The sequence below is a fragment of the Microtus pennsylvanicus genome, chromosome 1 (assembly GCF_037038515.1).
Source record: "Microtus pennsylvanicus isolate mMicPen1 chromosome 1, mMicPen1.hap1, whole genome shotgun sequence".
In the NCBI taxonomy this organism is placed as follows: domain Eukaryota; kingdom Metazoa; phylum Chordata; class Mammalia; order Rodentia; family Cricetidae; genus Microtus; species Microtus pennsylvanicus.
Genome location: NC_134579.1, coordinates 40,177,788 through 40,204,612, shown reverse-complemented (window position 1 = coordinate 40,204,612; position 26,825 = coordinate 40,177,788). Strand labels below are relative to the sequence as shown.

Below are 26,825 nucleotides of genomic sequence, written 5' to 3'. Positions count from 1 at the left end.
TACTGCACAGCCACGCCGGCGGTGGCCCCCATCTCCAGTCTGGCTTTAGACCGGAAGCTACTGAGCTACTCAGGCTCAGACTCTCGGACTGGAAAAGTGGGGTACAGCTCTCTGCCAAGTTTGGGATTTCCCTAAGACTCCTGAAGTAAGAAGGGCGCCTTAAGATGTTCAAGAATCAATCTTTACCCATTGTTCCCTCTCTCCTCTGGCCTTCCACAGGATTTTATCAAGTCTGATTAGAGAAATGTCAGTCTTTCTAGAACAAATTAAGAGCTACACACACACCTTTATCCTTTCTCCCCCAAACCACGCTGTATCCATGTGCTGGAGGCTCGAAGAAGAACAAAGTACAGTACATGTTTGAACAGCTCACAGATAGGTGAAGAGGGAACATGTATGTGAGCTTTCGAGGAACAGAAACGCCGTGGTCTAATAATGTTGACTCAAGACAATGAAAGGCCAGTACAATCTATCGCTAAGTGAGGCTGTAGCTCAAATCCGAAATGACCTCCCACCCCAGGGTCATGTTTCAAGTATTTTACCCTTGGCTTGTATCACTGCTTTGAAGGTGATGGGGCCTTGGTGAGGGAGGACCTGGCTAGGAAGCAGGTCACTAGGGGCAGGCCTTTGACGATTAGGCCGTCCCTGACTCCATCTCTTCTCTGCTTCTTGGTTGGTGGCCATGTGATGAGAAGCCACAGGAACAAGTTCCCAGCACAGGGTCATTCCTGTCACCATCTTTGCTGTCATAGACTGAACTCTCTCTGAAACTGTGTGACAGAGGAAGCCTATTCTCCCTGAGTTGCTGGAATATTCTGATCTGTCAGGTTTGTTTATTGGCCAGAAAAGCAACCAACGTAAGTGAGAGTTGTCTGGAGAACTCTTAACTAACAAACACGGAATACGAGCTTCAGACTGCTAAGTTGTCTATTAATTTAATACTAGCCATTTTTCTATAAAGCCAAAAGAAGTGTTTTGCAAAAACAAATAGAAGCAAAAATTATTTTAAACCATATTTCCCAAATGTTACCCTTTCAATGTATTATTAGAAAAGCTTACATATTTTTTTCATACTGTCTTGACTTAATTGTTTTTTTTTTTCCAAAATGGAGTTTCTCTATGTAGCCTTAGGCTATCCTAGAATTCTTTCTGTAGACCAGGTTGGCCTCGAACTCATAGAGAACTGTCTGCCTCTACCTCCTGAGTGCTGGGATTAAAGGCATGTACCACCAGTGCCCGGTAGTTAATTGTATATTTTGTAAAAAAATAATTTTATTAACTTTCTTTTCTGACAATTTCATACAGGAGCCCAATGCATTCTGGTTATCTTTTCCTTCCTTCCATCCTCTTCTCTCTGCCACACTCCCGATTCCTTAAGTCCCTCTGTGGAGGTCTTTCTGTTTCGCTTTGTGATCCATGTTTAATCAGGGTGAGCTGTGTGACTATGAGTTTGGAATTTTCTGCTGGAGCCCGAGAGGATCATGGTTACATGACTGAAGACAATGAGTGCCCTTCCCCCAGAGTCTCCCAGTTGCGATGAACACCTCTGTCATCCCTGATCCCTGATGACTGATAGACCTCGGCTTATGCAGGCCCAGTGGCGGCAACCTCAGTTGCTGTGATGTCATGACTGCAATGGCTGAATGGTGCCCAGAAGACAGCATTTTGCAGGTTCTAACCCCCCCGCCCCGCCCCAACTTCTGGCTCTTGCCATCTTCCTGTCTCCTCTTCTACAAAGTTCCCTAAAAGTTACAGAGGGGGATATCAGTGTCCTGGTTAGAACTGGGAACTTGGCTGCTCCAAGAACCTGGAGTAGCCATGGATCTCTGCAGTCAGTAGCATTCACTGCCAAAGGATGACCCTCGGATACAGGTGAGCAACATGCGTCTATGTTTACAGACAAATATATTTTTTTAATTAATGCGATGGTGGCGCATGCCTTTAATCCCAGCACTCGGGAGGCAGAGGCAGGCGGATCTCTGTGAGTTTGAGACCAGCCTGGTCTACAGAGCTAGTTCCAGGACAGGCTCCAAAGCCACAGAGAAACCCTGTCTCGAAAAACTAAAATAAATAAATAAATAAATAAATAAATAAATAAATAAATAAATATTTATTTTGTTTACAGTGTTCTGTCTACATGTATGCCTGCAGGCCAGAAGAGGGCACCAGATTTCATTACAGACAGTTGTGAGCCACCATGTGGTTGCTGGGAATTGAACTCAGGACCTCTGGAAGAATAACCAGTGCTCTTAACCTCTGAGCCATCTCTCCAGCCCCCAGATGAATATTTCTACAACCGTTCAGGAAGATGTCAATCTAGCCACACAATGGTGACTTACCATCTAGGACCTCAGACCTCCTCAACCATGGATTTTTGACTGGAATTCCTACCTGACAGCCTGTCATTGACGTCTGCAGGATTCACAGTGGGTTCAAGTCATTGATGCCTTTGGCAGCCTGCAGAGTGGCTTTTTGGGAACTCTGCAAGCTGGAGAGCCTGAAGGAAGCATCCACCTTAGCTCCAGTTTGATTTCTCTGCATCTTGCAGTGAAAGTGTGTAGTGTCGTTAACCAGTTCTGGTGGGAAAGGCAGTGAATGGCAAGAGCCTGTGTTGTTTTGGGGTGGGTGGGTTCTGGGCTCATCTGATGACTAACTCGTAATGAGATAATTGGATATTTCTCTTATATTTTTGGTTGTGAGCCTAGCCTTTAACGGCTGAGCTTTCTCTACAGCCCGGATATCCATCTGAACTAGCCACACTGGAGTAGTTATAGCTACTTGGTGCCTAGAGAAGCCACTCACACTAAAGAGTGCAGCTCTCGACAGTGCTCAGTTCTGACCTTGCTGAATCAGAGGAGGAGATTTGAATGTTCTAGAAGGATATATATAATGGAAGTCCTCACATGATGTGAAGATACGGGCAAGGCAGCAGACTGAGCTGTGTCTAGGAGGGAGATATGGAAGGAAGGAGTAGACTTCGCAGTGGGCCAGTGCCATGGGCACATAAGCCTCACTTTGGCTCTGCTTTCAATGCCCAGAGCCCAGTTCCATCAGCAGGATGGTTTCCTCTGTGAGAAAAATGTTAGGTTCAGAGGGACAACACAGCAGGTGAAGGAGCTTGCACACAAACCCGATGATCTGCGTTTATCCCTGAGTTCACATTGCCGAAGGCGGGACCTCACCAGCATATTGCTTTCTGACACACACACACACACATGCCATGGCACACACACCAATCTTTCCCACATAAGGAAATGAAAATGTCCAAAAATAAAAAGTTCGCTATTTTCTACGTTTAGACTTTAAGCAGCTTGGCTTGTGGATCACATAAACAAACAGCTAAATAAACAACATATTTTGAGCTTTCATGGACATATTAGACAATAAGGTAGCTATGTGTTGTCAAAAACTTTCCTCTTTGTCATTTACATGACTTTTTTCTCTTCCTTCCTTCCTTTCTCTCTCTCTCTCTCTCCACATACACACACACACACGCACACACACATGCACACGTGTGTGCACACACACTACCAGTGTTCTGAGATGAAATCACTGAAAACACACGTTTTACTGTTGGAACATTTCTGCCTTGCATTCTTCCCTTGGCGCAGCTGGGAAGAAAAAGCTGGAAATCGACGTGTGCTGCCCAATCAGCCCAGGCCCCGGCTAACAGGAAGCCTACAGAGAGATAGTGAGGGTGAGGAACTTGGTTCCATTGCAGTAAAACCCTCTATTTTTTTGCAGGGAACAAAATCCCACGAGACCCTCATGTTGTACCAACAGTGCACAAAGACCTCCTTTTCTGTGCAAAAGGCTGACAGTGGCTGTACTGGTTTAGCTGCTATGGTCAGATCTGCATTTATGGAGGAAAAATATCCCAAGTACTATGTAACAGGATAGTTCCAGAAACCACCACTCTTTGCCTCTAACTGATCGACACTGGAGAAATGCCACATATTTGACTGCTTTTGGTTACCCTAAGAGACCTCCGACTCCACTCAAAGGTGGAATGACAGGCTTTGATAAGTCAGGAAAAAGCTGGTCTGTGGGTCAAATGTAAGAGTCTGGAAAGCCGGGTACCAGGAGAGCTGGGGGTTAGGAGGGGCAGCTCCCTGCTTGCCAGGTCTTCCTTCAATGCTGTTCACTGTGTTGGGGGAGTCGTTTCTGGAATAAAGGAATTCTTCCACAAGACCCATGTGTGTCCATCTGGCAGCACTGGAGGATTTGTGCTTCTTTGTTTGGAGACATCTCGCTCATGGCTGCTGTGACATGCGAGTGCCAGGACAGGAAGGACTTTCCCAAGTGAGGGTCACAGTAAATGGCAAAGTCAGGACAGGGACAGTGACTCGTAGGCTAGAGGAAGTCAATCCACCAACAACGGGATGTCACGCTTTATGCTGTACTCCAGGGAGCATTCGCTTCCTCTGGGAATGGTGCCCAGTTACACCAGAATTGCTGAGCGTGGAAGTTAAAGAACAAAAATATTTACTATTCAGCTAGCCTCTGCTAAAATTTCAGCTTCTTTAGGACCCGAAACGATTAGAATCCCGGAGTCTGATTAAGCAAAGTCAGCATTGCTAGGATGTTCAAGGTTAAACAAAGGGTCGATGAGCTGGGATGGTCAACCCCTTTCCTTGGCACAGAGATGATGGCCCTTGGATTTAGAATAAAAGACAGGGCAGCACACTGCACAGGACCACAGCCTCATTAATTGTCCAGTCGGTGGGCAATGCAACCAGCACTTTCTAGACACCCATTCAATAACCCATTAGTCCATAAACACAGTTCTAGGGGAGCTGGGGACTCACTGGTAAGTGAAGCCATCAAGGGTTCTGTTTTAAGGAGCATGTATTCTAGGAGGACGGAGAATAAACAAACAAAAGCAAGTCCATCTCGCACCATGATGCTGGAGGGCCGCATGGTATGGATTACCAAAAGCTGGGGAAGAAGAGAGCTTACCTCGTATGGTCGGTAACATCTGAGCTGAAAACTGAAGCATGAGCAGGTCATCCACAGGGAAGGGAAGGGCAAAGCAGGATGGGATGTGTTCTGCTCCCAGAGCAAGAAGAAGGCCACTGTGACTATGGTACATGGTACCACAGGAAGAGAGGGGGGCAAGGGGCTGGCAAAGGCCAGAGCATCGAGGGCCTGAAGGTCACTGAGAAGACAAATAAATACAATAAGGGACATCGGAGGGCAGTGCACAGAAAGTGGCTGTAGATGGGGTTTTACCAAGGCTACTAGAGATACTGTGTAGAGAAGCAGATGGCCAGGCAATACAGAGAAAACACAGAGCATCTAGGATGCTCCCGTAGTGATACAGGCATGCGATGAGGGTGGCGTTGGAGACAGAGGATGCTCAACACAGGTGATGCATTCTGACAGGAGAGCCTGTAGCAGAATTTGTTAAGAGACTGGATAATGAAAATAAGATACCAGGGAGGCCAGATGTGGCAGCACACACCTTTAACCCTGGCACTGGGGTAGGTTTTAGATCAGCCTGGACTACATAGTGAGTTCAGGCCAGCTAGAGCTGCAACTTGAGACCCTGTCTTAATTCAGAGAGAATTCTTGAATATTTTCACTTACAGACAGAGCCATGTTGATAGCCCCAACCTGAGTCATCCCCAGAAGACTTTCCCCCCTGTACTTGCCTTGGATTCCAGATAGGCCCTATATCATCCTTATGTAAGGGGTTCATTGGGAAGCAAGTTCCACAAGACCCGGGGATAGATACAGATAGGCTCTGCTTGCAGAAGTTCATTTGGATTACTCCTGGAACATTCACCTTGAAATATTCATGGAAGCAGGGCTCACACATAACCCTAGCATTTGAAAGCTGAGGTTGGAGGATGGCCCATGAATTTGAGGTCAGCCTGAGCTACAGAGTGATACCATATATATGTGTGTGTGTGCATGTGTGTGTGTATGTGTTAGCGCTCCAACATGGTTGGCTATATCCACACAAAACCTGAGAAAGGTTGAAAAGGAACTCTAGACAAAAACAAAAAAAGTTTAGCCACCCCCCCCCTATTGAATTTTTCTTGCTGGCTCTGTGCTGCAGCTCCTTTAAGAGAGGTCTTTCTGATTCAGTGTTAGATGGCGGCTTCCTGGTTCACCAGCACGAATGGCTCTGACTTTTGGATGGTTTGCCTACAGAGCATATGAATGGGGTTTGTGCACCCAGATGCTTGTATGCTTGGGGTTAGTAGGAAAAGTAGCTGAGACCATGCCTGCTGCTCAGCCCCCCAAACCTGGGTAGGGGGCTGGATCAGGTCTGCTAGGAGTGCACAGGCAGGAGAGCATGGTGGAGTCCAGCTGTCACTCAGAAAAAAGGGTTTATATGCTGCACAGTGCTACCCAGAGTTGAGGTGGTGAGCATGGTTCCTACCCGGTGGTCCTAGAACCTGCGGTAAACTACCTCCACATTTAAAGCCTGAGAGAAGCAAAGACAGCACCCAGGGCCACTGAGACCAAGTTGCTTAGCATTTTAAAAAGTACTCTTGGAAAGAAAATGATTTCAGATACACAATAGGACAGATTCAGACATAAAAGACCTCTAAACGAGACACACTGTTTTTAAAAAATGTACATAGGCTTGGGAAAAATAATAAGCCACATAAAGATGGAATATACACAGAGAGTCTGGGTTATATATATTATTGTGTTTCCTTTGAATTTTTTTGACTGTTAAAGAGCTACATGACAAGAGACCTTTCAATGTGTGGGTTGCTAAGCTTAACCAACATATATACTTTAAAGGTATCTTGTCTTCAAAATTTGGGTCTAAGGATATGTTGCCTTGGAAAAGATGTTCTTCTTTTATATCCACACAGGATGAGAACCTGTGGATTCATTCCAAGCTAATGTGGTTTGATGGACCAAACCCCCCTGAAAGGTTGCCTTGAACACCCCTCATAAAATTACTTCTCCTAGTAAACAGCAGAAAGCAGTTTGAAGAGAACCATGCCCATATTCCCAAATATTGTTTAGAAATGTTTGTTTATATTTAAAGGGGGATATGCTATAGAGATTAGCACTGGTCTAGATTTTGGTTTATTGATATAAATCTAAGGTCAATTTTGTTATACTGTGTATTTAAATTTCTGCTCTTGATTAAGGTATTGTGTTTGTGCAGCTCATTTAAAAAATGTAATGCATAATTAAGAAATATAGGTTAGGGGGCTGGAGAGATGGCTCAGTGGTTAAGAGCATTGCCTGCTCTTCCAAAGGTCATGAGTTCAATTCCCAGCAACCACATGGTGGCTCACAACCATCTGTAATGAGGTCTGGTGCCCTCTTCTGGCCTGCAGACATACACACGGACAGAATATTGTATACATAATAAATAAATAAATATTTTAAAAAAAGAAATATAGGTTAATAGATAATCACTTACAATAGCCAAGCTTGTAGTCATGTTAGTTAGGTTTTCTAGATATATATAATATATATATTTTATTTAGATAGATATTCTTCAAATCTTTCAGAGACCTTCAGAATATGTCATTTAAATGTTTTCAGCAGTTAGGATTTTTCATGACAGTGAGACACATCTGCTCCTGACAGCACCAATTACTTCAAGAGGGTGATGGGCATTAAAGAGGCTCCTTACAGAGTTTGTTAGCCATTTGGGCAGGAAACTGCTCTTGCCGGACTGCTTGATGGTATGTTGGATGAACTGAACATGCAGGACCCACAGAGAAATGACTGTTGAGATGGTCCTTTGGGGCTCCTGTTTCATGGAGTCTGCTAGATATTCTGCAGGACACAGAAGTAAGTGACCGACAAACTGCCAATATAGGTGGAACTGTCTTTGAAATTTCCTGCTTCATGGAAAAGTCATCTGGATACTGTGGGCCTGTAGGCTGAAGATGGATGCCTCAACAGTACAAAAGAAATTTGGGTGAACGTCCAGGCAGCATGATGTCTCTGTCAATTCTAGAGTTTTGGAAGTTGCTTACAATACACATCTTGTTTACTTAGTTAGTATCATATCCTCTAGAGTCTTCGATGGAGTTGGAGAATTTATAGTTAGTTATAGTTTTCCTTAGTTTTGATAAAAGATAAAATATATATAAGTATTGTAACTGTAATTCTTACTTGATACCTATTTTGTTATATGTAATTTTACTATGCTAAAGTTAAAACCTTCCTTTTTATTTAAACAGAAAAGGGGGTGATGTGGGATTCCCCTCTGTATGCTGTAAATACCTTTGGTTAATAAAGAAACTATCTTAGCTTATTGATAGGGCAGAGTAGAACTAGGTGGGGAAAACTAAACTGAATGCTGGGAGAAAGAAGGCAGAGTCAGGAGGAGCCATGTAGCCCGGTCAGAGACAGATGCCAGATGGAACTTTACCCAGTAAGCCACAGCCACATGGCAATACACAAAGAAATGGGTTAAATTAATATGTAAGAACTAGTCAATAAGAAGTTAGAGCTAAAAGGCCAAGCAGGAATTTAATTAATACAGTTTTCGTGTCGTTATTTCAGGAATCTGTGCAGTTGGGAACCAACAAGCGGCCTCCATACTACATGTATGCATGTATGCATGTATGTATGTATATATGTATCTGTGTGTGTAATTTATACTAGGTTTTGAAACGGTGTTCTGTGGAGAAATGAATGAAACCATTGGAAAGCACTGCTTACTTTGTCTTCCTCTTCACATATTCTGATACTGGCGAATTTCTGAAAAGCCCTGCACTTAAAAACCATTTAGTGTAGCACAGACTCTAACGTCGCACAATATACAGTCCAGGTTAGGCTTCGTGCCGTTTCCTGCGGTTCTACGGCCTGCCAGAACTGAAGCGGTGACCAGAATAAGCGGTCTCAACTGAGCGTTTTTCTTCCACAAGACACTTTGGCTCCCTCGCCTCCCTGGCCACACACCATATACTGATGCTTTTTAAATTTCCAGAAGCATCATTTCTCCTTAAGTTTCCTCCCAGACCCTATCTTAACTTTGCAAAAACAACTCACCCGCCCAGGTATCGTTCCAACCATGCATCCCATCCGCAGTGTTCTCTCACAGCTTATGTTGGGAAACACTGACGGCGGATCAGCAATTCTTCACCCCAGCACCCCTCCTCATTTGTTTAGCCGCAGCAACAGCGTTTAGGCAGCTGCTCTCCTTTTCTCCATCCTCCTCCTCGTCATTTTCCACTTTCCCATTTTTACGACTGTGTAAAGCATTGGCGTTCACTACGACAACTTCATACAGACTTTGTTCAACATTTCTGTTGCTCCTCGTTCCCCCCTCCCATCCTCTTCCCCCCTCCCATCCTCTTCCTGTTGGTCCCCTTCCTCCCCACAGTGGTGCCCATTCTGCTTCATGCTTCCTATCTGAGCTTCCCAGCCCCCGTTTCTAGGACAAGATCACCATGGAACAGTTAGTGCTTTGAATACCCCAGCCATAGAAGCTCTGAACCTTCCTTTTTCCCATAAAGGGAACTTTATGGCTTTCTGAATATGGCTCCTGTCACATCTGAGGTCACAGGTTGGCAGTCTAGGGCTTATGATAGTATCCAGGTTCCCAGGAGCCAAACACATTCTCACTCCACACGAATGAACATGCACTTGCGCATGCATCTCACACACACACACACACACACACACACACACACACACACACACACACACAGCCAGCCCTGCGGAAAGGCAGCCCTGCCCCACTCCCAGCACAAACAAGAAGAAGACATTTCCTGTAATTAAAACCAGCCACCTGAGAATGAGGGGGTCTCTACATCTCAGGTCCCTGGGACACGAGTAATTAAGGTCCCCAAGACAATGCCATTTACAGTGAGCACAGTGACAGCAGCAACTGTAAAAATAATCCAGCCAACCAAGGGAACAGCCTGTGTGGACAGCAAGCCCCTAATATACCACCGTTCAGGGGAACAACTTAAGACACGAGGAGCCTTCTGTTTGATTAAACGTGTAAGGGGATTTCGAGGGGAAATACAATTTCCTAAGCTGTAAAGTGACTGAACCAGTTCAAAATCCTTGAAAGTTAGTTATTCTAATGGGACTTTATACCACCACTATGGCTTTCTGGGGGGGGGGGTGGTGGTAAAAATGCCTAAAAGAGGATTTTGAATGCATAACAGTCAGTGCCACATCTCATCCAGATCAGACTATACAGGTCCTTTTGTAGAAAATAAACAGACTTTTTCCCAGTTATATTTCTAGGAGAAAGCTGTTAACTTTGTAACTGCCCTGAAAGTAATATGGCCCCTTTAAAAAAATTAGAAAATTTTATCAAAAAATAAGGAGCTGGCTGGGCAGTGATGGCACATGCCCTTAATCTCAGCACTCGGGAGGCAGAGGCTGGTGTATCTCTGTGAGTCTGAGGCCAGCCTAGTCTACAGAGTGAGTTCCAGGACAGCCAGAGCTGTTACACAAAGAAAATTTGTTGAAAGAAAGGAAGAAAGAAAGGAAGAAAGCAAGCAAACAAGCTGGAGAGAAGACTCAGTTAACACTTAAGAGTGCATGCAGGTTTTTTCAGTTCAAATCCTGGTACCCACATCAGGTAGCTCAGGGAACCAATGCCTCTGACCTCCATGGGCCCTTACACACACAGACACAGACAAACATACAGACACACACACACACACAACTAAATAAATAAATAAAATTAGAAAAGGAATAGACTGAAGTTATTAACTGGAGTTATTAGGGACATAACCTCAGCCCTGGCAACCCCTAAGATAAGCCAGGCTGGGCCTCCCATTCTCAATAAGCCAATCCACAAACAAGCAATAGTGGAAAGTAGAAAAAGGAGATTTCTCCAACGAGGCCACATTAGAAAGAGTATCACCCTCCCCCCCCCCCCAAGTACATTGTTAAGGTCCTAGTGATATTAAGGTTTAAACAGATAATATAAGGTGTGGAGTCCAGATGAAGGTGGGGTCCTTCACCCCCATCATTGGCTCCGGACACTACTGCCAAGTGGTCTGACAAGTTGTAAGAACTGTGTGAGGTCTTCTAGGAGACAAGGTCCCCTCCCCTCTGGCTACCACCAGGCTTCAGCTTTTCCCACCATGAGCTTCCCGGAGCAAGTCCACTCTCTCGTGGCCAGTTGTTTCAGCATTCTGATAGCCAAAGGGTAGGGCAGAAGTGTGGGTACCGTCATTCCTGCCACGACGGTTCCATAGGGAAGGCTGCACGTGACACATCCAACCTTAGCAAGCACCTGGACTCGAGCCTCCCTCTCCTTCTTTTGCCATCTTCCGGAAGGGAACTGAGGAAGCCAACGCCCGCGGGTCTTCCTTGGCCGGGGTCCTCCTGGTCCTCAGCCAGCCTGTGCTGCACTGCAGAAATCTTGCTGAGCAAGATGCAGACACATGCCTTTAAAATAAATGCCTACCCAGGAATTCCGATTCCCTGTATGCCTGTCAGCAAAGTCAAGGCAACACGGGCTAAGACAGGAAAGGAAGTGGAAAGTGAAGGAGAGGAGGGGGGAACAGAGCACTGGGGCATATTCACATTCCTGAGATTCTCGGGACCAGAGGAGCCTGGAGTTTCTGGGTAGCCTGGCCCCGCCCTAGTTGACTGCAGCATTCTGAGAAGCCAGTTCCCAACAGGAACTGGTGCATACATATTCTCTCTCCGACAGAATCTTTTGGGAACTGAGATAGGCCAGCAGAAGCTATGAAGCTTCCCTGGGCCCTCACGACCGAGGTTGCATCAGTAAAGGGGACCTGGGTGTGCGAGCATCTGTGACGGTCGCCATGAGCACCCGCACATCTGCTTTACTGTCTAGTAACTGGTCCAGCAGAAATTCCTCCTCTATCAGTACCACCCCAAGTTTTAAATGATACAAGCATCCCTGTGACAGGGACCAGGAATTCCTCTGGGATGTCTTTGAGTCCCTTATCCATTTTCATGCTGTCTTATAAATGTTATGCCCCAAACATGGATCTCTCTCTGAACTTAGTTGGCTTAACTAATCGCAGGCATTAGTTTGGCCATTTTTGGTTGAAGGGGAATGATTGACTGACTGAAGGAATGACACGTGGGTTCACTAGTAGTCCCAAAAGTAAGCACTGTACCTAGGCTTAGAGCGAGGACATGGCAGTATAACCAGAAGTCACACAGTGAAACGGGGGAGCTAAGCAGAGGGACTTCCAATACACACTCGCCCCTCTCCATTAGTTCCCACAGGAATTTGTTGTTGAGGCTAAGTCTTACTATGGGATACGGGCAGATGCCTGTGCTCCCCCAGGAGTGAAATTCAAGTCAGCATGCATGGGTGTGCATGTGCAAATGTGTGTCCATACATGTTCTAACCTGCACAAGAACCCCTATCAGGGAGGACACATACAGTGCATGAGTAGCCCCTATTCAGAAGCAGACGTCAGGGTAATTGAGCACCTGGCCATCTACTAGGGCATAGAAAAAGGAGCCAGGACAGGGCACCAACATCCGTGGGACTGAAGCATCCATGTTGACCTTGGCTTCCTCACTAAGGCCATTCCAACAAGTCACTTGATTGGAGTGCGTATCTCAGAGACAAAAAGACCAGTGCCTGAGACAGCCACAAACACTCAACACGGACTCACAGATCAAGGCCAGGGGACCAAGGCAGGACATTCAGCACCTATCCAGGAACTCCTGGATTTTGGTCATGGGCCAGGCAACATTGTGCGAGACAAGAAGAATTCCAAGCAACTTTTCTACACAGCTATTTTGTAAGTCATTTGCAACACTGCACCATGTTTTGAAAGAAAATGTGAAGGTTTGAAAAAATCAGAAGAAACTTGTTTGTGTCAAGAAATCTCACACTGAGCTGTGATGGTGCACATCTTTAATCCCAGCACTCAGGAGGCAGAGGCAGGCAGATCTCTGTGAGTTCAAGGCCAGCCTGGTCTACAAGGCTACACAGAGAAACCCTGTCTCAAAAAACCAGCCAAACTAAACCAAACTAAAATCTCAAATTGCACTCTTTCGATTTTGTATTGTTCTGTACTTTTTTTTTTTTTTAAAAAAAAAGATCTTTCTCTCCATCCCAAGGGGATTTGGCATCTCTCATTTCTTTCTTGGTGTTCATACGCAGTTGACACTTGAAGTAGAAAACCAAATGACTTTTATCTGTGGAGTAACCAGGATTGGGGGTTCTGGGCCACGAAGACTCTTCAGACACCACACCCTGGACCTCTATGCTGCACTCAGTATGTAAGAGCAGGACCCAGGGGCATCCTGCTTCCCTTCATTCTGTGTTCTTACTCCTTAGCCAACCTCTTTCAATGGTCCCCAAGATGGAAAATTAAGGTAAGAACTAATCAAATACCCTACTTCCTCTAACTAGAGTAATTTTGACAACCCAAAGTGGGTGGACTGTAAACTGTAGTTCACTCTCACTTCTTTTGGGGGACGGAGGTAAACGTTTGTCTCGGTCCCCCCTTGGGGTGCCATTGAGTTATTCATTCCAGCCTCCTCTGGGCAAAGCCAGAGGCTCCCTCGAGCTAGCTTCAACCAAGGGCACTTCTCGGCCACATTGTCAGTCAGTACTTCTCACTTCAGAACCTCACAAGGCAGCTGAATCCTGAGCAGGCTCATCATCCACTCACTGGCTTCCTACATGTGTGGGTACATGCCAGTCCCCCAAGACAACTCAGGGCTGACTTTGAGAAAGGCAGGAAATGAGCAAGAAGAACCAGTACAAGCACCGCTGAGGTAGTCGGGGCTGCTGGGAAGGCTCCGTGCCAAGCAGACGCTGTCTAGACTTTAGCTGGCCTCTCCCAGTGGAGGGGCGAATGAGGGAGGAGGGGGAGCCAGGCCAGAAAGCCTGTAGCTCTTTGTTCAGCTAACGCAAACATATGACACAACCTGACGGGCTCCAGGCTGGGGGCTGACTCTATCTGAGACATTTCCTTCAGGGGCTGGAATCCAGCTATAGGCTGAGGGCAGTTCTGGTAATCCATCCATCCGAGGGGAGCTGGGGATGCTTCTCTTCATTCCTGAGAACTCCTAGTTCCCCCACGGAAACTGAAGTGAGCAACAGCCAAAAGAGGCACACTGTAGGGGCGAAGGGCCGTATTTTAAAGTTCTTTCCACTGCGCTGTTTTAGCTTGTCCTTATGAAGAACTAGCTTTTGATAGAGGCCTCAAGCCTCTGATGAAAACAGTTGATTAAAACTGGTACAGATGTAGAAATGGCCACCGCCGCCCAGTAAGATCCTGACTCTGAGGTAATGCTGGCTTCAGGAGGTTTTACTGACCAGTCGGTGGGCAAAGGGGCCTTTTCTGTTGGGTGGTAGAGGGGGCCTGTGCCAGGAGACATGGCTCGGTGACTACAGTGCAGAATCAAACTGGCCCCATCGGCCCCTCACCCAGGTATGTGTCTGCGCAACAGACAATCATATTTAGCAACTAGATTGGAGGTCAGAGCGGTTTCAGTTGGCCTCGCATGGTATGGAAGTTATGAATGCATCTCAAGGACATCTTGAGTCACTGGCCATTAGCTGCCAATATTCCCAAGCAATAACTGCAGTCCAGCATGTGTCCGAGAAGCAGCTGGGGCTGGATCCAAGCGCAGCTCATGACCGCATTCACGGGGTTGGAGCAGGCGAGGCAGCAGCATCAACTCAGGTACCAAAGCCATCCAGCCACTGGCGTACCCCGAAGAGGGGGATGACTGGGTTTGTACAGAGTCCACGCTACCAGCAAAGTCCTGGAGTTTCAGATTCTGACTTCTAGAAACAAGACACTGTCGCAGGGATTTCAAGCCCTGGGTTTACATACTGCCTCTAGCTGCTGTGGGGTAACTGAGTAGTTTCTTCACGGGTAAAATGAGGATTAGAGTAGCTACTTATCAGTGTGTGAGAATTCACTTTCTGCCCTTTTTCAAGCTCAGCGCAGGGAGGTTCTTCTCAGCCCCGTCTTCCTGTTTCTCACACTGGACCTTTCTGAGGCCGTGTGTGACCGTCTCTGCTACTTCTCCCACTAGACTGAAGGCTCCTGTGACCAGGGCCTGCTTCTCCAGCACTAGCTTAGTACCCACAGGGGGCACAGGTGTGAAACCTTTGACTCCCCTCTTTCTTGTAGACCTTGAGAAAACAAACTGTATCGGACGAGTGATAAAAGCAGCGTTTATGGGTTTGCCGGTTTAAACTATGTGAAGACAAGCAGGAGGTCTGTAGGGATTTTGTCAGCTCCTAACACAGACCAGGCCTTTTGGGATGAAGGGAAGCAGGAGAAGGAAAAGACTAGACAGAAAGGACAAGAGAGCATGAGAAGATGGCGGCGAGGAGCCCTGGCCTGGGATTGGGTGCTGTGAGGGCATGAAGGGAAAGTCAAGCTGGACTCAGATGGAGCCACGCTTTTGTAGCAGGACTTCGGGTTCCCTCAGAGAACCAGCGCTGTGGTCCTCACTGTCGGGGAACACTTCCCATGCCACCAACTATTTTATACTCTACAAAAGCGCTCTGCCATAGAGTCTGTTTAAAGAACAGGCTTGAAGGCCAGACATGGTGGCACGGTTGTCATCTCAGCATCTGGGAGGCAGAGGCAGGAGCATTACAAAGGCGAGGCCAGTCTGGGGTGCACAGCAAGATTCTGCCACATGGACTCGGGGAACAAACTCAATGGCAGAGATTTTGGCTAGGTTGGACTAGGCCTAGGAGTCAATGCTTTAGCATAACTAAAAACAGGTAAAGAAAACAGGCAAAACAGACTTGGAGATACCTAGTTTGATACTAAGAGACAATGAAGGAGGAAACTTGAGGATCCTCTGAATGATAAGAAAATGGGAAAACACTAGGCAAGAAGAGACAGCACCTCAGATAAAGCTCTCTACAAAATGCAGCCTCAGCTGACATGCTGATACAGAAAACAAGCTTGGGAGGCAGAAATGATGCCGACTGCCTGGGGCAGCCTCTGGAATTATGGACAGGAAGGGGCCATACATATCACTGCATTTCAGGACTGTCTAAAGCAGAGGCAAGAGGAGAGGAAGGGCTGGCTACTCATTCCAGGGATCCCTGACGGCCGGGCCCATTCAGGCTACACACCGTTTGTGATGGAGACAGTGCCTCCAGGAAAAGACCTGTGTATTCCTATGAGTCTCACGCTGCTGCTAATGGAAAGACACGTGTGAAGTGACGGATATCACAGCCCGGGCTTCTGCAGATGAATCAGTCATATTTATTAAGTATCACTGAAGGATACAGGAAAGACCGGGGAAAGGCAATTTTTTTACTTAGCCAGAAGATTTTAATTTCAAAAATAACAAAGGAGAATAGAGTCACTTTCCCTAACATGGATTCAAATGTCCCACTATACACAGACAGACAGACAGACAGACAGACAGACACACACACACACACACACACTGCGCACACACGCATGTGCCTGAGACACAACATAGCTTTTGCCATATATTACGTGATTCACTTGGCAATGGCCCGAGTGCTCACAAATAGTGCCTTGATTATCCAGGACACAGGACGTATCAGGCAGCATAAATTCCGGCTTATTCCTGAAAATAGCGGAATAATAATTACTTCCAAATGAGGACATAAAGAGTCCGTGAAGAGATTACACGGAAATCTTTCAACCACAGCAGAAAATGCAAATTTATAGGCTATATTTTTGCATTATAACCACCCAGAGAACATTCTATTAGCAAGTTATTGCCAGACTCTGCTAATGCGGAAGCCGCTATCCGTGACAGTAGCCTCTCTTCCAGTCTGAAACAGAGCAAGCGTGGATTTCACCAGGGCAGCCAAGAAAACTCTCATTGCCAATCTTCGCTGATGGCCAACACGATGGGCTTGGCTTACTTTAAGGTGTTTACAGTAACTCAAACAATGTAGATGCTTGGGCAGAAACCGGTAAGCGGCTTCTCTTGACATTTCCCACCTCGGGTCCACCACCTCTTGTTCTCTCCGTCAGCCACACCGGTCTGAACTCACCCTTCCTATTATCCTAGCTTTGGTTCAAATCTGTCAGGGCTTGCTAGACTGGACTGAGTATTCCAGCAGGAATGACAAACAGCCTTCACCTCACACAGAGACTCTTGACTGATTGCTAGTGGTTATATGGAATACTGTTGAATAAGATTTCCAAACCTCCTCTGAATTCAGCAGGAAAGGATTCTATGATTGATTAGTAATGCCTGCTGTGGAGAGGGGCTTTGTCCATGCCATCTCAGCAAGCCATTCCAGTGTTGGGGGTACTTATTTTCACTGCCTATAGTGTTCAATCAAATCCTTACGTATTGAGTTGATCAATTCCCTGGGAGCTATAAAGAAAGTGTCATCCAACATATTCTCTTAAAGCAAGCCTTGTTCGTCTTCCAGTCTAGGGTCTTGACGTCATGAGGCTTCCTGTGATCATTTCTTTTTTCCGGGGAGAATTTATCCTCCTAATGCTGTGCTAGGGAGATGGCTCAGCAGAAAAGCACTGGCCATGCAAACGTGAGCAACAGAATTCAGATGCCCAGAACCCACACAAATGCTGGATAGACATGGCGGCCCGCCTATAAGCCCGGCACTCTGAAGGCAGATACAGAATCCCCGGAGCAAGTCCTATCTAGTCCTAGCTCTAGGCTCTGGGTTTAACAGAAAGACCCTGGCTCAGTTCATAAGGTAGAGCACAATGGAGGAAGACATCCGGCATTGATCTTGGGTCTCCATAGACACACACACATGCATGACGCCCCATTAAGTGTCCACACACATGTCAATACCGACCCGTACACACGGAACGCATGCACATAACATGAGAATAAAATTCCCTTCAACCCCACCACTTACAGGTAAGGTTTTGAGCACAGCTCAGAGGGGCACCCATGCCTGTGCCTTCCCTTCTCCTACCAGCTGTCATGGCAGTTCTACGTTTACAGCTGTTCTAAATAACACCATTGGCATCTTGTGAAGACTAGCCTTGAATAGAATAATCAACTACATATTCATGCAAATAGTTATATAACATCTGAGTTGCAAGACTCCTGAGAGAATTAATTAACCTTTGCACTGATTCGTAAAAATTCATTATTGCTAAAACGTGGACGAAAAATTTGCCAAACGTTGCTACATATCAAGAGACTGATTAAAAGGAAACCACTGATGGACAAGGAACCATGAAGTGTGCGCTAGGCCAAAGCCTTGCACACACCGTTTCTACTACATGGCTTTCTACCCTGAGCTTACAGCCTTTCTTCACCAGCGCCCTCTGTCTTCACTGGGGAGTGGCTACCCTGGAAGGTCTGGGATAGAAGTGTATCAAGTTACACATCAATAATGTAAAGGAATTTTCAGGGGCAGGGGAGATGGCTCAGCGATTAAGAGCACTTGTTCTTGAAGAGGACCCAGGTTTGATTCCCAGCACCTACGTGGTGGAGCACAGCCATCTCTAACTCCAGAACCAGGGGGTCTGATGCCCTTTTCTGATCTCCAAGGGCACCAGGTACACAAGGGGGCACAGACATGCAGGCAGGCAGACTTTGTGTGTATTATGCACTCATACACATAAAATAAACATATATTTTTTAAAATGGGAATTTACAAAAAATTATGGAAGGACCTCTCAGATCTCTCCCCCTCCCCTTCAGCTCCTCTTTCTCTCTTTTTGATGCAGGTGCTTACCATGCAGGTCTGGCTGGTCTAGAACTCTCTATGTTGGCCAGGCTGTCCTCAAATTCCCTTGCTCATTATGTTACTCTAATCTACATTTTATCTGTTAGCACTGAAGGCTCCGGGACCACCAGTGGACCTTAAGGGATCAGAAGGCAGAGACCAAGCCTTGTACATCATCCTGGATTCTGCTCTGTGCACGGGTGCAGGGCAGCTTGTCCTGACCCAGACAGTGCAAGGAAGCCCGGTGCCACTCATGGCTCACTCAGGGAGAAACCACCCTTGCCAGAGCCACGGGGTTAGAACTGGGCAATCTAGGAAGACATCAGCATTTAACTTCCAAGGTCACTCAGCACTTCACTTACAAAATGAACACATATTTTTTTCTTAGAGCATGATATCTGGTGTTATGGAGCCAATAAAATAAGTGTCTGTTCAAAACAGTCCCCTGGACGTCCAGCTGCTTGGAGAGGGGGGAAAAAAAGAAAGAAACCATCACGTTTCCAATCCCCCAGTGTGGCCCTGGGTATTTATAGCTCATCTTTTGCTTTTTCTTCTTGCCAAGACCTGTGCTGCTGTCTAGCAGACCACTTCTTTGGGATATACCTCTGGGGTCCTTATATCCACCTGAACCAGAGTCCCAAGGCTCTTCCTAGGACAGCTCTTTCAGCTCGTTCACATGAGATTCCTGCCACCCTACTCTCTTTGACAGAAGCTGTAACGGGTCCACCTTCTGGAGACACTAGCAGCAGCGGCGCCTCCATCTGCCAGGTGCTTGCCCATCGGCTTTGGCTATTCAGTGGTGCCCCTGCTCGGTTTTAACCACTCAGTTCCCAACAATGCCTTCAGAATCACAGCAAGGAGTTTATTAGCAACAGGATAAACAGGAGATGGTTTTGGTGCTCTGCAGCTGGAGGGTATAGGTTACACTGAAGACTCAAGGACGGTTCTACAGAAGGCAGAGGTGTTCCCAGCCCTTCCCATCCTGGCAGAGACAGCCCTAGGGGTTAACTAAATGCAGGTGGGGAGGTGTAAAGGACATTAGGCTTCCAAGGGACAAAGCCCTGACAGTCCGCTAGCGTGGCACACCTACAGCTAAGGAGAGTCCATCTGTCTGTAGAGCTGTTACTGTTTCTCCTCACCACTGTCTCAAGAGACACATTCCCAGCTCACAGCTCAAGTATGGATCCCCTACTGGAATGAGTGATCTCCTCTGTAAACCTGTCCTTTGTGTGTGTGTATATATATACATAATTTACAATAATGAGTTTTTAGACCTTGAATGCTGGGAACCACAGCAAAAAAATATGTCAGAGCATACATAGAGGGGAACACATGAAGGAGCATGCAGAGAGGGGAACGCATGAAGGTGCATTTGGACACTTATTAAAACTGTCCTCCTGGATCAAGGAGATACAAATCAGAAAAGAAGTCAAACTCTCACTATTTGCTGATGATGTGATAGTTTACATAAGTGATCCCAAAAATTCTACCAAGGAACTTCTACAACTCATAAATCTTTCAGTAATGTAGCAGGATACAAGATTAACTCAAAAAAATCAGTAGCCCTCCTGTATATAGATGATAACTGGACTGAAAAAGAAATCAGAAAAACAGCACCCTTCACAAAAGCCACAGATAGCATAAAAATCTCGGAGTAACTCTAACCAAAGAAGTGGAAGACTTGTATGACAAGAGCTTTAAATTTTTGAAGAAAGAAATTGAAGAAGACACCAGAAAGTGGAAAGATCTCCCATGCTCTTGGGTAGGTGGAATTAACATAGTAAAAATGGCAATCTTACCCAAAGCAATCTACAGATTCAACGCAATGCTCATCAAAATCCCAGCAAAATTCTCCACAAACCTCAAAAAATATTCAACTTCATATGTAAAAGCAAAAAACCCAGTCTAACCAAAACAATCCTGTACAATAAAAGAACTTCCGGAGGCATCACAATCCCTGACTTCAAACTCTACTACAGAGCTACAGTACTGAAAACACCCTGGTATTGGCATAAAAACAGACAGGAGGATTAATGGAACTTAATTGAAGGCCCGGATATTAATTGACACATCTACAAACACCTAATCTTTGACAAAGAAACAAAAAAATGTCAAATGGAAAAAAGAAAGCATATTTAACAAATGGTGTTGGCATAAGTGGATATCAACATGTATTAGAATGAAAATAGACCCATTTCTATCACCATGAATAAAACTCAAGTCCAAATGGATCAAAGACCTCAACATAAAGCCAGCCACACTCAACCTCATGAAGAGAAAGTGGGAAGTACACTTGAACACATTTGCATAGCAGACCACTTCCTAAATATAACCCCAGCAGCACAGACACTGAGAGAAACAATTAATAAATGGGACCTCCTGAAACTGAAAAGCTTCTGTAAAGCAAAGGACAAGGTTAACAAGACAAAACGGTAGCCTACAGAATGGAAAAAGATCTTCACCAACCCCACATCGGACAGAGGACTGATCTCCAAAATATACAGGAACTCAATAAACTGGTCATCAAAAGAACACATAGCCCAATAAAAAATGCAGTAAAGACCTAAACAGAGAACTCTCAACAGAGGAATCTAAAATGGCTAAAAGACACTTAAGGAAATGCTCAACATACTTAGCCATCAGAGAAATGCAAATCAAAACAACTCTGAGATTCCATCTTATACCTATAAGAATGGCCAAGATCAAAAACACTGATGACAACTTATGCTGGAGAGGTTGTGGGGTAAAGGGAACACTTCTGCATTGCTGGTGTGAGCGCAAACTGGTACAGCCCCTTTGGATATCAATGTGGCAATTTCTCAGAAAATTAGGAAACAACCTTCCTCAAGACCCAGCAATACCACTTTTGGGTATATACCCAAAGGATGCTCAATCATTCCACAATTGTGGAACATAGTGCTCAACTATGTTCATAGCAACATGTTTGTCATAGCCAGAACCTAGAAACAACCTAAATGCTCTTTGACCAAAGAATGGATAAGGAAAATGTGGTACATTTACACAATGGAGTACTACACAGCAGAAAAGAAATAATAACATCTTGAAACGTGCAGGCAAATGGATGGATCTAGAAAACATCATATTGAGAGAGGTAATCCAGACCCAGAAAGGCAGTTATCACATGTACTCACACATAAGTGGTTTTTAAACATAAAGCAAAGAAAACCAACCTACAAACCACAATCCCAGAGAACCTAGACAACAATGAGGACCCTAAGAGAGTCATACATGGAGCTAATCTACAAGGGAAGTATAAAAAGATAAGATCTCTGGAGTAAATTGGGAGCATGGGGACCATGGGAGAGGGCTGAAGGGAAGGGGAGAGGAAAGGAGAGGGGCAGAGAAAAATGTAGAGCTCAATAAAATCAATTTTAAAAAAAAGACTGTCCTCCCAAAGCAGGCCATTGGGCTATGTGTGCCCTCTAGCCTGTCATATCAAAGGAACTAAATTACACTCCTCAAGACTCCATGGGCACACAAACTAATGCCTGGAATTCTCTAAATCACCCCTATATTGCATTACCAAAGCTTCCAAAAGAGCTGTGGTCATTCCCAGTGGGAGAAGCCTCGAAAGAAAGAGCAGGCAGGTTGATGGTTAGTGCAAGCCCCCTCTCTGCTGCCCCCTCCCCCAGCCTAGTCCTGTCCAATATGTGTAGATCTAGAGACATGCAGAACTCTGAAGAACACTTGCGTGTGCTCACATAGATGGGACAGCATTCTGGTGGAGGCTGGTTGCAAAAAACACCCTGGAGGTAAAGTAGAGACAAGGTGATGGGAGGAGGGAGCAAACGGCCCCAACATTGTTACTCTGAGGTCCCAGGTATGATACCACTGGAAAACATTGGAAACAATGTAATACTCCTCTTTAGTGAGATTTGGTAATAGTTTCTCAACTGTTAACAAAGTAGAATTTACACCAGTATTAAGAACGTACAGGCCACCCTTCCCTGAGAAGGAACAGCTCTGCTTCTGAAAGTTGACTCCAAAGGCTTTGGGTTTTCGAAAGCCAACAGAAGTTGTAGAACCGTCACAGTTTTAAAGAAGTGGATTAAATCCTTGGGTTTGACTATGACAGCGAATAGCACCAAGAAAGTTCACTTTATTTTCTATGTTTCAGGTTTTGGGAGTTCAACAGTATTTGCACAATGGCCGCAGATCTAAATTTTACTAAAATGGACTCATGCCAAAAGACTAGAAATACCATATTTGAGTGTTTGCTGAATGTTCTTATGGTTAACAAGGAAAAAAAAATTGTACTGCAAGCATCATTAACTGCAAATACAGTGTTTAAAATGTATGCCAAGTCACGTCTCCCATAGAGGGTTAATTTACTTTTCCACCATGATTAGAGATGCCGTACTAAACACGTGCATTAAAACTTGCCAGAGTTACCTGAAAGGTCGGGCAATAGAGGCTGGGTTGATTGAAAGATAATAATCCCTAATAAAGTGAAGTCATGAAATATAGCATGGCTGTGGCTCACGTCCACAATCCCTCTTCATTGTGCCTGTGTTCCGACTTCACTGCCTCTTTTCTGCATCAACTCCTCGGTTTTCATGCCTCAGCACCCCAACTCCCCCACCCTGCAGTGCCAAGGTTTTGACTGGGAACTGAATACTGGCTGTTCTTCCGTAGAGCTCCAGCAGGAAATTGCAGCTGAGGGCCTAGCTACCTTGGGTGAGTGGTTCCCTGTAGTGCAGTGGGTTGAGGAGGCCAGAGTGAAGGGCAGGTTAACTAGGACAGACCCAGACCTTGAGGCACACAGCCTTGTGTGGAAGAGTTCCAGTCCCCACAGTCCTTACCTCTGCAAAGAGTTCCTGCGGGTTCACAAAGGGGCTGGCAATTCGTAAGCTGGCTGTAAAACTAACCAGGGATTCACTTCATCTACCACAGAGCAGCAGCTGCCTTTTCTATATCATCATCATCATCATCATCATCATCATCATCATTAGAAACAAGGTCTCACTACATAGTTCTGGCTGTACTGGAATTTACTATGTAGACCAGGCTGGCCTCACAGATATGAGCCTGCCTCAGTCTCTCAAGTGCTAGGATTAGAGGCAAACAACTCACGGGCCATAGCAAGGATGGAGGAGTATTCTTTAACCAGGACTAAAAAAGCCAGGGCTATTTCCTCCACTCAGACTCTGAAGAAAAATGAATGAGGAGCAGGCTGGGGCTGAAGGAGGGTTTGTGGGGTAGTATGGGCTCATACTGATCCACTTTCAGAGCTAATCGGTTATATGAACATGGACGGTTTAACTCGTTTCCTTAACTTTGTCCCTGGTCTGCCAGATGGAACTAGCAAAGCCCACCTCACAGGCTTTGAAAGGCTTTAAAAGAAATGATACAAGTGATAAAGCACCCAATGTCTGATGTCACAATACCTGGTGGAATTCTAAGCCTTCATGCTTATAAGTGGGGTCAGGCAGTGATTAGGAGTCTGGGGTCTGGAGTTAGAAGGCTTTGGTTCCCATCTTGCCCCCACTATTGTAACTGAAGGCATTTGATAAGTTACACAAACTTCTCTGACTCGGTTTCTTTATGATTGAAGAAGAATTTTCTTACAAAGTAGTAGCTACCCAATAAATACTTGCTGCTTTTATTTCAATGGAAGTAAAAATAGCTTGTTTCTACCTCAATCAATAATGCAGTGAATTAAAAAAAACATCAGTACAGAATGTGTCTTTTTTTTTTTTGAAGAAAGGAGACTGCATGCATTTATGAATTCTGGGACAGAATCAAGCTGTGATGTAAAGGGCGGGGCTAAACTGTAATATGAAAGAAACACTCAAAGAGGGACCATAAACCACCCACCAGGGAGCTATTTCTTTTGTAAGGCACATTCCACTTCTTTCTCATGCTTTTTAATTCCTTCCACATTTCCTGCCATAATTATCAAATGTTTAGTTTCTGACCTCACTCTTCTGGATTCTGGAGCCCAGGGAATTTAGAATTGTTTATTTTCTGCCCATAAACCTTTGAGTTAATGGAGGGGCTTGTGAGTGTAGGGTTTGTTTGTAGTGTCTCAGGAAGGTCACTGGAGTTGAAAAGAAAACATTACAAGAAAGAAAGAAAGAAAGAAAGAAAGAAAGAAAGAAAGAAAGAAAGAAAGAAAGAAAGGGGATAAAGAGACGAATGGAAGGAAAGGAGAGAGGAGAGAAGAGAGAGAGAGAGAGAGAGAGAGAGAGAGAGAGAGAGAGAGAGAGAGAGAGAGAGAGAGAACTGCTGCATGTTTTAACTAGGAACCAGAGGCCCCGCAAAGGGCAGAACCCAGATTCTCACACTTGCTCAACAGAGTTTGAGGGAAAATTTGGACTGTGAAGGGCTCTTATGGAGCGCAGATAACAAAAAATCCAGGACATTTTACAAAGAGAAGACATTTTGGGGGATCACAATTCACTCCATAAAGGAAAAGGAAATTTCATTCTGCTATTTTAAATCTTTTAAATCCTCCCCCACCAGGAAAAACTTGGAAAGGAAAAGTGTGTAACTATCCGCAGTTTCCTCTGAAGTGAACAGAAGAACTCACGGCGCCTTTTTGAACTCTGCTGCTGCTCTGGCCGCCGCCTCTGCTTCTATCCGCCCAGTCTGTCCCCTCTTTCCACTACCCAGCCTCCCTCCATATTAGGCGTGGTGGGGCTCCAGCTTAATGGACCAAACTACTTCAGAATTGAGATTTAAGTTTGTTATGTAGAATTTCTGCTGGGAGCACTCCAGAGTCCCACTCTATCGAAAGGGTGGGGACCCCCAGTCCCACCCCCAGAGAGCATCCCTGGGGCGCACGTCCGACCGCCAGAGACCGGTCACCTACCTCTCCGTGGACCAGGGCGACGGCCACCAGTGCTAGCGCCAGCCAGCGTTTCCACATCTGCGGAAGAGAGAATAGGATGAGACTGACGGTTCTGGGCCCCGCGCGGACCCCGGAAACTTCCTCGGGTCCCGCAGACTCGTCCCCTCCTCCCAGCACCCCAGCCGCCCGCAGCCACCCAACCTCCTCTCCGCACTCACGGTGCTCGGGTCCGGGGCTCCGGAAGGCGCGGAGCAGGGCAGAGAGCTGGAGTCGAAGGTGTGTTCGTCGCTGACCGCCAGGCTCCAAGGAAGTCCGACCTGGGCTCGCCGCCCCTTAAGACCCCTCCTTCCCCGCCCGCCGGCCCCCCAGCTCCTCCCCATTCTCCTCCCCTTCTGCAGCGCAATCCCCGCGGCTCCCGCTGCGCTCCCTCCTCCCGGCTCCCGCCCGGAGCCCAGGAGCTTCCAAGCACCATTGGCATCCCTGTCTTCTCCCGGACCCTCACTAAAAATCCTCAGGCACCTCAAGGCACGGGGTGTCTGTGTCTTGGGGGAACCTACAACAAAGGCGGGCGGGGGGGGGGGACCGCGGAAACCCCACCCGCGGGAGGAGCGCTGGCCTGCGGCAGTCCGGATGACAGCAGGAACTAGTTGTGGGCTGCAGAACCGACCAGGTGGGCAGCACAGTGGGCGCCCATTCCGGGCTTGGGACTCGAACCTGAGCATCCCAGAGCCACTCCTCATCTCAGAAAGAGATAGAGGGAGCAGAGGATGCAAGGGAGCAAGTAGAAGTGGGCCCCGGAGCCCAGGAAGGGCTGCTGAGCAGAAGGCTACTTTGCATTCAGCTGTGAGTGTACTGGAGAGAGGGCATAACTGCCCTGCTCTGCTAAGAGCCTGAGTGTAACGTTTTTCTATTATTCCCTCTAGGCCAGGAACGTGGTCCCCTCTCCCCCATCCACTCCTCACCAATGTCCCTGTTGTAAGGCACCCTTGCCATTTCTGGTCATTTCCGTATTTATGCATCCAGTGGCTATCTTCAAAGGTGTGCCACCTCTTTAAGGGTGCTGACCCCCTATGTTAAGACTTCCCTGTCTTTGGTGACCAGGAATATATCTATGTCAACCCTTCAAACCCAACATCCAGATGCTGCGCCCCACTCCCCACCAGCTCAGGGGTTCCACTCATTACTCCTTTCAGAGCTTGTCTCCCAACCCCTTGTGCCTTTCCCGTAGCAGGGCTATCACCATAACCCAATCGTCCCCCCCCCCCCGAGCTTTACTATGCAGCCCTCGGTCCTGTGCACATGTCTACTTCTCTACTGCAGCCATCCTTCCTCGTTAGAAATTCAAGAAGCTGCCCCTGGCAGTGGATTGACTCCAGGCGTACTCATTCTTGTCTGCACTGGAAGAACAAAATCGCTATTCTCTTTCAC

General features: G+C 46.2%; 1 protein-coding gene across 1 annotated transcript in view; it reads right to left on the bottom strand.

Annotated features, from left to right (window-relative positions):
* Positions 1-25,792, bottom strand: part of Fstl1 (follistatin like 1) — a 56,431-nt gene extending 30,639 nt beyond the window's left edge. Inside the window, exons 1-2 of the mRNA XM_075962394.1 lie at positions 25,616-25,792; positions 25,419-25,475 (exon numbers count right to left, since the gene is read on the bottom strand). Coding sequence (XP_075818509.1) covers positions 25,419-25,475; positions 25,616-25,777 — 219 coding nt within the window. The 5' untranslated portion in view covers positions 25,778-25,792. The remainder of the gene's footprint in view (positions 1-25,418; positions 25,476-25,615) is intronic.
* Positions 25,793-26,825: the final 1,033 nt, after the last annotated feature.